Source organism: Vanacampus margaritifer, chromosome 10 (assembly GCF_051991255.1).
Source record: "Vanacampus margaritifer isolate UIUO_Vmar chromosome 10, RoL_Vmar_1.0, whole genome shotgun sequence".
NCBI lineage: Eukaryota > Metazoa > Chordata > Actinopteri > Syngnathiformes > Syngnathidae > Vanacampus > Vanacampus margaritifer.
This window is the reverse complement of record NC_135441.1, coordinates 24,428,788-24,443,639: the sequence shown is the minus strand read 5'-3', so window position 1 is coordinate 24,443,639 and position 14,852 is coordinate 24,428,788. Positions and strand designations below refer to the sequence as shown.

Below are 14,852 nucleotides of genomic sequence, written 5' to 3'. Positions count from 1 at the left end.
GGTATCCTGCAATCTGTCGGGTTTCACCCATCATTTGAAGTTGGCGAGAGAGGAAAAATCCTACTTTTGGCAGTCAGTGTAAAAGAGGCTACTGGTTCACGAGGTTAGCTTAATTGTAGCACCTTTTACACAATGATTCTGCAACATGTCAACATCAGAGCTACAATAGATGAACCGACATTTATCCGCCTTTGGTGTTTAGACAGAACTGAGCAAAGGCAGGATTTTGCCACAAGTTTCCTGTCCTGAACAGCAGAGCTCAGATCTTTTACACAGAACCCAGCAAAGGTGGGATATTATATGTCGCGAATTCCAAAACACGCAGATGTTGTCGCGTTTCATATATAGCCCTGATTTTACCCACAATGATGGAACATTGCCATTTTATTTTTATTTCGTCATTCTTCCGTTTTTACAGAACAGAGACATAGAAATAAGGGGGGGGGGGGGGGTCAGCTTTGGACAGACTGCATGAAAGTCATTACTAGCTCACGTAGCCTCTTTCACACAGAGATCCCACACAAAAAAATTAAAAAAAGAAGTGCTGCCTCTTGTTGTCTCTCAACACAACCATGGGAGAAGTGAGTGTCGGAGATCTTGGCATGGCGGAATCCCCTTACACAGACAGCGGGAGTCCCGTCTGTGTTACGTTTCGTTTTGATTTGCACCAAAAGAAATGCGACCGTGTTGAATTGTTGCTTTGGTTGTGCACTAGCTAAAGAGGTTGGTTGGAGGAGTGTGGGGGGTGCATTTAGGAGAAATTTGGAACCTCTGGTGGAAATAAACAAAACAGCTGCCGTTTCCAAACTGCTTTCTGTGGCTCAAGGACAAAATATTCTTCTATTTACACTTACAAACCTTCCCAAACTGGTACAGGACAATCTGTGTGTGTGTTTTAAAAGCACATATATGAAATTAACAAAAAGAAAAATTAAAGCCTTATAAAAATCATGCAGTTTGGGAGTATTAAAGGGAGAAAAATCAAATTCAGTCATCACAGAGCAGGAAACACAATCAAAATGCTTTGCATGGAAATGGTGGTAATCGTTGGGGTGGTCAAAACATCCGTTTTCCATACTGCTTTAGCCACACTATGGTAGCTTGTGACCTGGAAACTATCCTAGCTGACTTTGGGACTGAAAGGTGGGAAACTATGGAGGACCAAAACGGCCAAAATGAAAAATAAAGTAATAAATGACTAAATAACTAAACAAATGAATAAAAGTGAAAATAAATATATAAAAAATATAATTAAAAATGTAAATACAAAAAATAAATAAATTATATATATATATATATATATATATATATATATATATATATATATATATATATATATATATATATATATATATATATATATCACTAAACAAATAAATAAAAGTAAAAATAAATACAAAAATAAAACACGTAATTAAAAAAAATTAATATAAAAATAAATGTCGAATTAAATATAAAAATAAATGTATAAATATCTTGTCGATGCACTGTGGTGACAGTGGACAAGATAGTCATCCATTGCTGGAGCTCTCCATGCAAGCCGGCAAGACTGTTCGCCGAGCCACTTGCTTGACCATTGAAAGGCAGTTTGCAACGGCGGAACCCAACCGTTAGAACCGCCCCCTCATTTGAATAACATTTCGACCTGACAGAGCGTCTGCAGCATGAAATAAATAAATGTGAGAGCAGAGTGTTTTCATTGATTATTTGATATTTAATTATATTTATAGATTTATTTATTTTATTTTTTATTTCGACATTTATTTTTATATTTATATCTATATTTATTTTTGAATATCCTTTTTGGATTTTGGATTTATTTTTATTTATTCATCGATATAGTTTGATGTTTTTATTTCCATTTATTTTATTTTTTGTGTCAAATTTTTTAATTATACTTTTTATATCCGTGTTTATTTTCACTTTCATTTATTTATTTATTAAGTAATTTATTTATTTTTTATTTTGGCAGTTTTGGTCCTTATTCGACAATCATTCGCACCTATGGTCAATTTAGAGTGCTCAATAAACCTAACATGCATGTGTGAGGAAGCCAAGATTCAAGATTTTAATCCGAACCCTTAAAACCAAAACAAAGGGATTGGTATTTCCTGCTAACTTGAAACAGAAAAAAAACAAGAGTGACTGCAGTGGCCTCAAACAACGTCGAGCTGGTGCTTTTAAAAACAACAAAGCGTCGTCTTTCGGCTCCACTGTGTGATGTCATGTGACACTTGTCCACCAATCACAGCGGCGACAGTCCACCGAAAGCCTTTCTTGCCCCAAAAAGAAGTCCACACCTCGCTATTCATTGTGTACATTTACATACATTTTTTCCCAAAATGTCCAGGCGGTGTGGCTATTGCTGCTGTCATTGTTCCGCACGTGTCGCTCCTACTGCGAGGCCTGCGGCGCAGCGTTCTCCGCTTTGCCGTCGGTCCCGCCGTTGGGCGCCTTGCCGCTCCACGGCCCGTTGTTGGTCAGCGCCGGCGAGCCGGTGAAGTCGTCATCGTCGTCCAGGCCGTTGGTGGCGTCGTACTGCGTGTTCTCCAGACGCGTGATCAGGCGCTCGTCCTCGTCGCCGAACTCGCCGCCCATCAGGGTGGGCTCGCCCACCACCATCACATCCTGGAGGTGACGCAAAGAAGGATTGAGCTCGTACCAACATGTGTGCGTCCTATTTACGCTACATAGACCAGTGATTCCCAACCATTGCGCCAATCAGAGATGCAAGGCAAAAATTTCATTTAAAATATGTCATCTTTTCACATTTTCTGTGTACTTTCTGTAATACACTAAAATACCACACGGTAGTCCCCAGTAATTGGTGTCAAGAAAGTAGTGATGGGATAATGAAGCTTCATGAACCATTTGCAATGTTTATTTTTACTCCCCTAGAGGGAGATCTTGGTTGAAAGAAAAACGCTAGTGCAGTGGGAATTGAATACATTTCCACTGCGTCTTTAAACCAAGAGCACCATCTAGAGGAGTAAAGTATCACAAGTGGTTCATGAAGCTTCATTTTCCCATCACTACAAGAAAGTATGCCGAATTGATACATCTGGGCCAGGGATAGGAAACTAATTTTAATGATAATAATAATAATAATAATAATAATAATAATAATAATAATAATAATAATAATACATTTTATTTATAGGCGCCTTTCTGGACAGTGGACACTCAAGGTCACCTTACAACAACAGTTAAAAACATACAAATACAATGTTAAGAAACAACATAAAATAAAATAAAAATAATAATAAATAATAATTTTTCAAAATAAAAATATTTGTAGCCCATCGATTTTAAGATGTATTAACAGTGTTCGCCACTAGTTGGCAGATCAAATCCAAAGACTTGGCCAAATTGTGCCAAGAAGATGGTGTCTTTCAGGTAAGATTACACGTTCACCAAAATTAAACCCATCTGCCTAGTTTGCTTAGAGAAGCTATCGGTCATGAGTGATTTCAACCTAAATCACTACAACAAAAAACGTCTAAAAAATACCTGAAGAGTGTCCCCCCCCCCCCCCCCTCACAAGAATCGTTGACCGTTCGTTTAAAGTGTATGAGGAGGTACTAAATTTGAATTTTTGAGGGGCAATATTCAATGCTGATGCATCTTTATTCATCTATCTATACTAGTGACCTACAGGAGAATTAAAATGCTCTACCACTAGATGGCAGAAGGCCCCTCAGAGACCTAACTATTTACATACACGCACAATCAAAAGTCCATTATCTAAAATACTGTATGTCCACTTTAAAACTCAATTCAGCCAAAAGCATTTTAAGATGCTGAAAACCCTACCAAACAACGGCCCCCTACTGTAACCTGGGTGGAAGCGGCACTACAAATAGAGCGCACGCTTCAGTGCTCATGTGTGTCAACGCCGCCTGGATCGTTGCACATAGCGCATACATGTACACAACCCAAGATATGCTTACTGATGCAATCATATAATAGCAACACAAAGGCAACAAAAAAAAGCATCTGAATGCACATTGTCGCCTAATTTGTTTAGCATGAGCCATTTCCAATACTGCTTAATCTCAATCAAGTCAAGTCAACTTTATTTATATCGCGCCTTATTATGTAAAGAAGCAACTCAAAGTGCTTTACTTTACTTGCTTTTCCCAGCTGACTTTGGACGAGAGGTCAGAGGTGGCAAATCCAGGTCCAGAAAGTAAAAACCCTGCCACAGTTTGTCTTTAGCCCCTGATGCTAGCTAGCTCCCTAGCTAGCTCCCCTGGTGCTCATTTACCTGCTAGGGAGTTAGCTAGCTAGCACCTGAAAGTAAAAACCCTGCCACAGTTTGGCTTTAGACCCTGATACTAGCTAGCTAGCGCCATGGGAGCTAGCTAACTAGCACCTGGGGCTAATGCCAAAATGTGGGAGATTTTTTACTTTCTGGACTTGGATTTGCAAGAGGTGAGGTAAACCTCGTATGTCGCAAAATAGTCAATTTAATATTTTTCACAAACTGATACTTTTGGCCTTTCCCTGTTTTGTCTGCTATTTTTTTAACGCAATATTAATTAATATTAATAACCCATTTAAAGTGTTAACTGCTTCTTCTCTCATTCTGAGGAGCCGTGCAGCATTATGTCATCTCAAGATTGAAAGTTTGAGAGACATTTGAGTTAGCCTGCTTTGCTAAAAAAATTTTAAAAAAAAGGACAGCTGGAAAGCTTCCATGTAGAAAGATCTGGTCACTGGCTACAAAGATAAGTTTGTGTGCAGATTCATTTTTTGACGGCTTCAACTGGCCATCACGGTGTAATAAGTTAGCTTATTATTATTATTTTTTTTTAAGTATATTAAATTAGCCTTATAAGGTGTAATACCAATTTGAACAATTTGGTGTTTGGTAACTTAAGATGTATTTTTGTTGTTTTTGTTGTCATTTTGGAGCCTGACAGCAATAATACAAACAAACAACCTTTGCGCTCATGTTCACACCTATGGACAATTTCAATTTATCATCCACTGAAAGTGAAAAGCTGGAGCTGAGATTCAAACCCAGAACCCGAGAACCATGACGCCGAAGTGCTATCCACTTCTCCACTATGCTACTCATTTTATCAAAGTCACCAAGAAACCCCCCCAACTGCAATCGTTTTTCCGCCCAGCTATGCCTTAATCGGGCTAATTAATTTAGGTGAGCTTTTCAACTAAATGACAATATCCACACTGATTTGTCCATTTGCATAGCTAATTAAGTCATTAGCTCAAAAACGTGCTGATTGCCAACAAGCGCGCCGCGTTTGCCATCTGTTCCCACGAGGAGGCCCGTCAACCTTCCTCTGGACCCCCCACCCGCCCACTGCCAAAAACTCCTCTGATGACAACAGCTGGTGGCGAGTGCGAGACTTGGCGGCGTGTTAATTGCGCGCTAATTACCGCTGCCTACTTGACTACTCATCTCGTTAAGAGTTAGCCTTGGTGCTAGTAGAGGCAGAGCGCCCCAGATTTGGAATGGGCCCACGCCATTTCTAACTAGTGGCTCATTAGCATATTTTAGAGCAATTACCTTTAATTGGTGACATAGAGGAAACATGATGATAACCATAGAACAGGAAATTAACTCTATCTGTGTTTGAGCATTGTGACTAGAGTTGGCTTCTACTTCGAGAGGATAACGCGCGCGTGTGTCTGGTTGCGGTCATAAAGTGAGCTGCCTTAAAGAAAAGAAGAGCTTTTTCATTCATGGAGGCAGCACTTCACACTGTGTCTGTGGCGCAGGAACACGTCACCAAATCAGATCCTCCCACAACTGTGTGGTTTGTGGATGATTGTTTTGATGATTGTTGAGAGTCTAATAGCTTGAGAGTGGCTCTGGATCTTTACCAAGCCCTGCTATCAAGTCATGGTTGGAAAAACATACTTTTAACGTTGCCTCTACAGTAATAAGCATTCTACGGTGGTTAAAGTTTGATCTGAAAAAGGATTAATAATTGCATTTAATAATTCCATATTAGCTCATTCACTGTCAGCCGTTTTCACTGAAGCAACCCCCTTCGCTTCCGGCTGTTTTACTGGATTTTGACAGATTTTGCAAGGTCCACAGAATATTCTATTCCATTGCTATAAAAACATGGAACCTACCAAAAGAAAGATTAGAGTCTCTTCTTTCATCAGGAAAAAAATAAAATAAAATAAAGTATATTTCTATCTGTTTCCATTTTGCAGCAATTAGCATTATAATATAGCTAAGTTTAATCAATATTCACATTCCTGGTAAAAACACTGACAAAAAGAGCTTGTTGCAACATGGCCCTGGTTGATCTCTTATAGTCTGCTGCCACCTGCTGGCCGTTTAAAAAAAACTACCATTGCTCTTAGCCACTTATTCATGTCAGAAGCTGCATAAAAGCTTTCTGTATGCTCTTGCACTAAAGAAACAAACAAACATAAAAAAAAAAAAACATGTTAAAAAAGTTTTGGGCAGTGAAGGACAAAGTAGGACATTTGAATGAGTTAATTATATTTTATATTTTTAAGTCATTATTTTTACATATTTATTATTAATATTAAAAAAATAATAATAACTGGAAAATTGTTTCTAATTGCCAATATTAAATAGTGCAAATGTTAACTATACCAAAAACGGATCTCCCAAAATACTTGAATATCACATTCGGTCTTTGTCGCTGTATTTTTTTTTTAATTGATTGAGTAATAGCAATACTCACAGACATATATTCTTTATCCTCTGAAAAGAATGACTGATGAGTAGCAGAGACTGTCTCCACATACGTTAGATCCACATGTCTGTACTATAGTGCCCCCAGGTGGCCATGGTGGTCACGCCAAAAGGACTAGCATGTCTATGAAAATGAAGTAAAACAAAAAATGAGGCTAAAACTGTTTCATTTGTTTACATTATGTCATTAGCATATGTATATAAGGACAATCCTATTGTTTTTTTTTAAATTGTATTTTTATATTAAAAACACATTACAAACATTTTTTGTTGGTTTTATTGTGAAAGCTGGAACGGATTAATGGCATCTCCTATTCATTTCAATGGGAAAAGATGATTTGGGAATGAATGAAACTCAAGGTACTAATGAAGCTCCTTATACAGTATTATGAAAAAACACACACTTGGCCACTAGAGATCACTGTTGCACATTGTAGGCACCCTTTTCCTTAACACACACACATATTCACACACGTTCTCTCCTCCAGTGGCTGCTCCCCCCCCCTCACCCTCCTCCACCGCCAGCAGAACCCCCCACCCTCCTCCCCTGGCGAGGGTCCACTGCTTGTTGTCATTGGGCTCACGTAGGCTCGTGCTCAGACACACACGCGCGCACACACACGTCCACGCACACACTTACACGCGCACACCAAAAAGCCCAACAACTTCTCAGACAAAGACAGCAAGCGTGCAACATATGTATCCAGCGTGTTAGCATCCGCGCTGCCAGTGTTCAAGAGGCGTGTGAATGCGTGCGCGTGTGCGTGCGTGTGGTACTGTGGTGGGGCATGTGAGGCAGTAGATGGGATTGGGAGGGGGTTTGGGGGGTGGGGGGTTTCACATAGGCAATAATGAGAGCTGGCACCAATCCAGACTGCCTGTTTGAGAGAAAACAACTGCACGCCTGGTGTGTGTGTGAGTGTGTGCGTGCGTGCGTGTACGCGTGAGTGTGTATGACGCCTGCGCGAGCGGGAGAGAGCGACGAGGGCAACAAATGCGAGAAGATGACGAGACAGCAAAGAAGCGTGGCACAGACAGACACGGCAGTGAAAGCAAACGAGGACACAGTGTGTGGGAGACAGACGGAATACGTTTGGGTTTCTTTTTTCTTCTTCTTCCCTCCCCTCGTACAGCGAGAGCGAGGAGAGAGAGAGAGAGAGAGAGAGAGAGAGAGAGAGAAAGAGAGAGAGAGAGAGAGAGAGAGAGAGAAGAGAGAGAGAGAGAAAGTGAAACAAAGATTTGTTTTGGAGGTTCAACTTTGCCAAGAAAACTTTTCACAGTGAATCTATATTTAGTTGACTGAGAGTTGGGAACATGAAGTGCGGAACATGTGACCTGCTTTGGGGTCTTGACGGGGCAAGGGGGGCGGGTGATGGTGTGTGTGTGTGTGTGCGTGTGTGTGTGGAGGGGGAGAGGGGGGGGTGGTTCTGAGCATCGCCAACACTCATCGTCGTTGCTTTTCAATATTAATAAAATATTATTTTCCCCGTGTCTTGCTACATTAGACACAATTTTGTTATGTCGAATCCTCAAAGAGATGTTATTTAAACTTTGACCCCATCCGTCCACACTTGAGGGTACTGGCAAAAAAAAAAAAAAAAAAATTAGCATATTGACTTGCTGTCTAATCTGCTTCCGATTGGTGCTAATTTGTTGAATGAAGTAGAATGAAAGATGTCTTTTTCACTTTTAGGTACCTGTCACAGAGATGATAACGCTTTAGATGACCTTTTTTTTTTTTTTTTTAACTCAAAATGCCAGCCATTAATGAGTAATGGTACCGGGGGCTAATTCATGCTAACATTTCAACAATCCTAATAATGATAAGCAAACAACAATAGCACCTGCACCTCACATGCAAATTTCTTTTTCAACAATAGTTGGGAAACACTGGCTTGCTTACACAATCGCCAATTAACTTGTTTGGCGTTCTTATGACAAAAAAAAAAAAGCAAGAAGAGGGAGTCAAACCAGGATGGAGTCGATGCTTACAGGTACCTGACTGGAGAGGCTGAAGTTGGTGGCGGGGCTGCGCTTCTTGCCGGCGGCGGCGCCCACGCTGCTGCTGGCGCTGCTGGCCGAGTTCTTCCGTTTCCTCCGCTTGGTGGTGGTCTGTCGGGCGGGCTCAGCTTTGGCGCGACCAGCAAACACAAACAGAGGCCATGCCAGGGAGATAACGCATACAGTCGGCTACAAAAGGGGGACGGCGGCCGGCACCATGCACAAGCTATGCATGTACTATATATATATATATGTTAATAATAATGCATATATTTGTGGAAACTGGAGTCAAGTTGTATTTTACAATTTTAAAAAAGTTACTTCATGTTAAAGATTGGATAGCTCTTAATATGAAAAGAAAAATGCACTGAGCTGTCACAGTCTTGCAATTGCAATGATGCCATCTAGTGGCAGAAAAATGATCTCACACTCGTTTTTTTTACAGTACAGTACATCTTTTTAATTTTAACTAAATTTTATGAATTATTATTAAATTACTGTATCAATGATTAAAAGATGCAGCTATATTTCTATTGGTTTAACTTTTTCTATTATTTTTATTTTTTTTTACAATTTTATGTTAACTAGTGTATGAAAACTTATTGTACATTGTTTTGTACATTTAGAACAGGTATAACATTTGCAATTAATTGTGTCTAATGTCTTACAATCGCAATGATGCCATCTAGTGGCAGAAAAATGACCTCACACTCGTTTTTTTACAGTACCGTACACCTTTTTAATTGTAGCTCAATTTTATGAACTATAAGGAAATTACTGTATCAATGACAAAAAGATGCAGCCATATTTCTATTAGTTTAACTTTTTTTTTTAAAAACACTTTTATGTTAACAAGAGTATGAAAACCTGTTGTACATTGTTTCGTACATTTAGAACGGATACAACATTTGCAATTTAATTGTGAGTTAATTATTGAAGTCACGTGATTAATTACGCTTAAAATATTGAAACGCCTGGTGGGAATTTTTCCCAAAAAAGGACGATTCAATTCACGTCTCGATATAATTTAAAGTGACAAACGATTTTCCAGTTCAAATCATTTTTGTTAACGAGCATTCCAACATGCATTGAGTTATGGCGCAGGCCTTATTGGAACATGCAGCAAAGTCAAGGCGTTCGAGGGGCGGCGGGCGGCGGGCGAGGCTTTTGCCCGTCTGGGAACAAAAGATACCTTTTTTGTGATTGGTGGGGAATATTTCCGTTTTGAAGTTCTGCGGGTGCCCAGCTGAAAGCCAAAATGGTGGTGATTTCGACAGTGCAGATATATTTTTTCAGTCAGAGTGATGATGAAAGTGAACATCAAATTCATTCAATTGAACTTGATTGCCTTCATTGCTTTCTTACTTTATGTACAATGGCTAACTTCTTTTTATTTGTTACTACAAACATTTCCTTCACAATTCGTCAAGTTATTTTTTTGGGGATGATTTCCTCTGGGAACAATGGTGAACGTACAGCTTCCATTGTACTGTACTTGACTTTTTTTTGTTTTTTTGTCCTTATCCGCATCTTTCCTCTTTGCATGGCTGACATTGACAGATGCGAGTGCGCCTCGGCAAACCATTGTCACAGATTTGTGGTATCCGACGGCTTTTTCCTGCGCCGCTGACGCACTGCAATGGCTTCCCGTTTCCCTCCCGGAAAAAAAAAAAAAAATCCAAAAAATAAAAGACTTATCAGGGGGTGCAAATGCTGCGGATGCTTCCTTCCTGTCGCGAGAAACACGGAGAAGAATGGCAGGAAAACAAAAAGGAGGGAGCAGATATATGGAAGCTGCTAGCGGTGGACGTCTTCAGTTTTAAAATATGTCATTAGGGCTTCACGTCAGTACAGTATTTTATTTTGTTGCATTTTAAATCATACCCCTTAATAATAAAATAATAAAGACATCTACTAACTTTTTTATTTACTAACAACCGGTTTATCATCTACAGTTATTTAAGCGTACTGCATCATACTATGATAATAATGACATTACACACAGTAGATATTTTATTATAAAAAATGTAATAAAGCTTCTGTTTGTGGACTAATATTTCATTTTATTAACAAAAATTAATTAATTATTTTTTTAAACATACATAACATAATAAAGTAATAATATTGTAGAAACAAAAAAATTATACCATCCAAAATAAAAATTTAAATAAATATAGTTTATTAATATGCCCTTACCTTAAATAAAATAATTGACAATAAAAAACTAATATTAATAGGCATAAATCTGCAATACAAAATCCAAAATAAAATCATAAATTACAAAAATAATAAACAAATCATATACTTACTTAATAGATTACATTAAATAACTCATTCAACAATAACCAACTGATATGAATAATAACATTATGCAAATCAATTATCAATAAAAGATAATAAAAAAAAATCGTGAACAAAAAGTGAACAAAATATATTAATATAAAATGACAAAAAATTATAATATATTTGCAAATAGTATTTTGATATCTGTATATTTTTATTACTTTATAGTATTTTTATTATTATTTATTAATAACTTTTTATTATATTAATCTTTATATTTTATATACAGTGCAAATTTGATCATGCTCACCTCCCAGTAACATGTCCTCCCTGTATATATATATATATATATATATATATATATATATATATATATATATATATATATATATATATATATATATATTTTTTTTTTTGCTTGAGTCCGTATTAATAATAAAATTAATATTATACATAATTATTTTGCTTAAATACTGCACCCTGCCTCCCCACCTCCCATTACGATAACGCCAGTTATGGATTGGCACTAATTCAAATTGACTTGACAATGATCTGTATTGACAGCATTGCTAAAGGGAAACATGTCATCGTTTTTGAAGTTGTCTCCTGCACTTTTAAGACCTTTGCATTGTGACTTCAAGACTTACCTGGTGGCGCCACCATTCTCTGCCACTTTTGAAACAGGCACGTCTTGAGACAGTCGCGCGGGCTGAGGTTGTACGTCTTGTGTCGGGACATGAGCTCCTGCATGGGCTCCAGGATGACGCACAACTAAAAGAAAGACCCCCAAAAAATGCCCATAAATTAAAAAAGAGTATGCAAATGAGTAACGTGAAGCGCTGCCCCCCATTAAAAGAAATCCATAAAAAGGCAGGCTTTGCTGCTCTGCTCGCTTGATGTGTTAATTGCCCCGTAAATCAGACTTTTATGGGCGTTTATGAAAGAGTTGGAGGAATGGACTTTATTGTCATGTGCACCAGAGCAACTCGGAGTCTGTTAAAACACACAACTAAATGGCGCAAGGCTATTTCTTATTTTTATTTTAATATGCGCAACTTTTGCTAAGCTCTTTACGCATCCCAAGATTTTATTATCCAAGGCGCAGGAATCACTCTTTAAATTTAGCTGTATCACATGCTTGTGCCCAAAAGTAGGGAGGTAACGATATCCAAACATCACGATACGATATCATCACGATATGAAGGTAACGATACGATATTGTGGAGAGGTTGGCGATACCAAAAAAGGTCATAATGTTGTAAAAAATGAGCTCATACAAAAATACACACACACACACACTATTGTGCTTTTGTACATTACAGCAATGAAAAATATTCTAAAAATATAAATATTATATTTAAAAAATATATATATATAATATATATATTGAGGCACTTAGTTGCTAATGCAAGCACACATTGAGTTCCTCCACATATTGACACACAAGCATATTACGTTCCTCTTCATCTGACCATTAGCGTGGATTTTAAACATAAAAGGGCCAAAACATGCCTTGTGAAAATTTAACTGCACTAAAAAACTAGCCACCAGAGGGTTAGAACTGCACAAATGGAAATCCACCCGACTTTTTTTTTCAAGTTTAACAGATGTACTGCTTTTAATATCGTGACATGATGACAACGATATATTGTGGCAGTTTTAATATTGCGATATCACGATATTGCCGTTATCGTTACATCCCTACTTAAAAGCAGGGGTGGAAAATCCAGGTCCAGAAAGTAAAATTCCTGCCACGGTTTGGCTTTAGCCCCAGGTGCTAGCTAGCTAGCTCCCATGGTGGTCAGTTACCTGCTAGGGAGGTAGCTAGCTAGCTAGCAAGCATCGGGGGCTATAGCCAAAGTGTGGCTGGGTTTTTACTTTCTGGACCTGGATTTGCCACCTTGTTAAAAAGCTAAAAACCTAAATTTATTTGTTGTAGTTAAAGAAGACATTTCATTCATGTTTTCCTGCCATATTGCTGTCATAGCCACCATGAAGGACGATGTCACCTAGCAACACAAACAACATTGAGTTGAAACAACAAGACGTTATTTCTTCTGTTAGCTATCTGTTAGCTATTAGCTTAACTTTAATATTACTAATTTAACACACTTAAGTTTGTCAGCTATTCCAGGCTGTTCTCATTTCTAGCGTTCTCCACGTTAGCTTGTGATCGTCAAGCCGAGCGGCGCTGGCTCTCATCCTGAAACCCGCGTCTATTTTCAGACTGAATAGAAGGAAGCTGAGCTACATGCAAAACATGCTGATGTATTCCCAAAGAGAAAGCGACGAGGGGAAGGTGTCAGGACTTTTTCCCTTTTACGAGGAAAGGGTATTGTATGGACTGGCGAGCTAAGATAACAGAAGGGAAGCTAGCATTCATGTGGCATGATGGATAAGATAGACTGCACAGCAATAATAACCAGCCGGATTATACTACAACAATTTGGGGGAAATGTGCTGTGGTTTAGGCCTAATTTTGCATTAGAGAGGACTTTCTCATTCATAAAATATGACAAAATTTTGCAGGTGTGTTAACCCTGTCAAAAATTGTCAGGTAGAAGTCATGGGTGGAAAAAAAAACAGTCCCTGGAATCGGTTTCACTGAACAACATGAAATTTGTTCAACATCTATCATGAGGAGACCCTCAAAAAGGTCTGAAGAACCCATGCCTGAAAAGATACAAGAAGTCGACCATTTTAGGACATTTCCAGGGGTCCTTTAATGATGAACTTGTCCTAGAGAGTTTTTCCGATTTTTACTAAAATACCAAATAGAAAAATCCAGTCCCTGAAACTAAGTAGTTTAATTAAATTTTAACTCAAGTAATAGAGTGGCTGTCTTTCATGCTGAAGGTCGTGGGATTGTTCCTCAACACTTAGTAATAACAGTAATAGTAGTATTTTACAATCTTTCATGTGTAAAGTTTATTTTGTTTAGAGTGGGACTGAATATAGTACTGGTGGGCGGATCGATCCAAATATCGATATGATCGATACCAAGTCATTTTCGATATCTGATCGATACCGTCACTATCGATCGATCTAGTAGTTTAGTCTGTTTGGCTCTTTTATGCACTGCTGGGGTTTGGTAGGTTGGAAAAAAAAATCATAAAAGAAGTGCAATGAAGGCGGAATTCTTCATTATTTTTTTTTATTTGTAGTTTCTGAACAGTATATAAATAAATAATTTGTTTAAATTTGTTTTCCTATGATCACTTTGTGCACTTTGTTTAGGGTTAAAGGTCTCTCACTCCACACACACACACTATATATATATATATATGAAAGTATTGATAGTGATATTGGTATCGGCGATACTGGCCCTGTATTTACTTGATATTGGATTGATACCAAAATTTGCAGTATCCCGCAGCACTAGAATAAAGTCTTTTTTTTTTTTTGTAAAAATTTACTGTGTAGGGTAATTTTGCATTGGTCCTTTAAACAATAACGTGTCCTAGCAAATTTTGTCCAATTACTCCCAAATTTGAATCACATATACTTGACAGACGGCTGACCCCAAATTCCTAAATAATGAACGGTTTATGTTTATTCCTCAAGAGCGGACATAATTGGACAAAAAGTGGTGTAGCGGTTGTGTTGCAGATGCTTTTGTGCATTGCCAATCATTGTGACAGAAAAACAAAAACATGCAGCGGCGAATAACCACCTTCCACCCTCACCCCCCTTCCCACTTCTTCCATTCCCCAACCCCCTTTGTGTCTCCCTCAATTGGGTTATTATAAGCAGCCGAGGTGCCCTTACCGCCCCCCCAACCCCTTCACCAATACCCCCCCCTCCACCACCCTTCCCCAAATCGCGTGCTGCCATTTTCGCAATTACGCGTCTCAACAGG

General features: G+C 38.4%; 1 protein-coding gene across 7 annotated transcripts in view; it reads right to left on the bottom strand.

The window, feature by feature from the left end:
- Positions 1-1,372: 1,372 nt before the first annotated feature.
- Positions 1,373-14,852, bottom strand: part of ldb2a (LIM domain binding 2a) — a 66,634-nt gene continuing 53,154 nt past the window's right edge. The window contains exons 6-9 of one of the 7 annotated variants that reach the window (XM_077577545.1): positions 11,641-11,764; positions 9,903-9,956; positions 8,702-8,838; positions 1,373-2,628 (exon numbers count right to left, since the gene is read on the bottom strand). In XM_077577545.1, coding sequence (XP_077433671.1) covers positions 2,395-2,628; positions 8,702-8,838; positions 9,903-9,956; positions 11,641-11,764 — 549 coding nt within the window. In that variant the 3' untranslated portion in view covers positions 1,373-2,394. Of the gene's footprint in view, positions 2,629-8,701; positions 8,852-9,902; positions 9,957-11,640; positions 11,765-14,852 lie in introns of all 7 variants that reach the window. The other 6 variants (XM_077577546.1, XM_077577543.1, XM_077577544.1 and 3 more) reach the window with 6 other exon arrangements.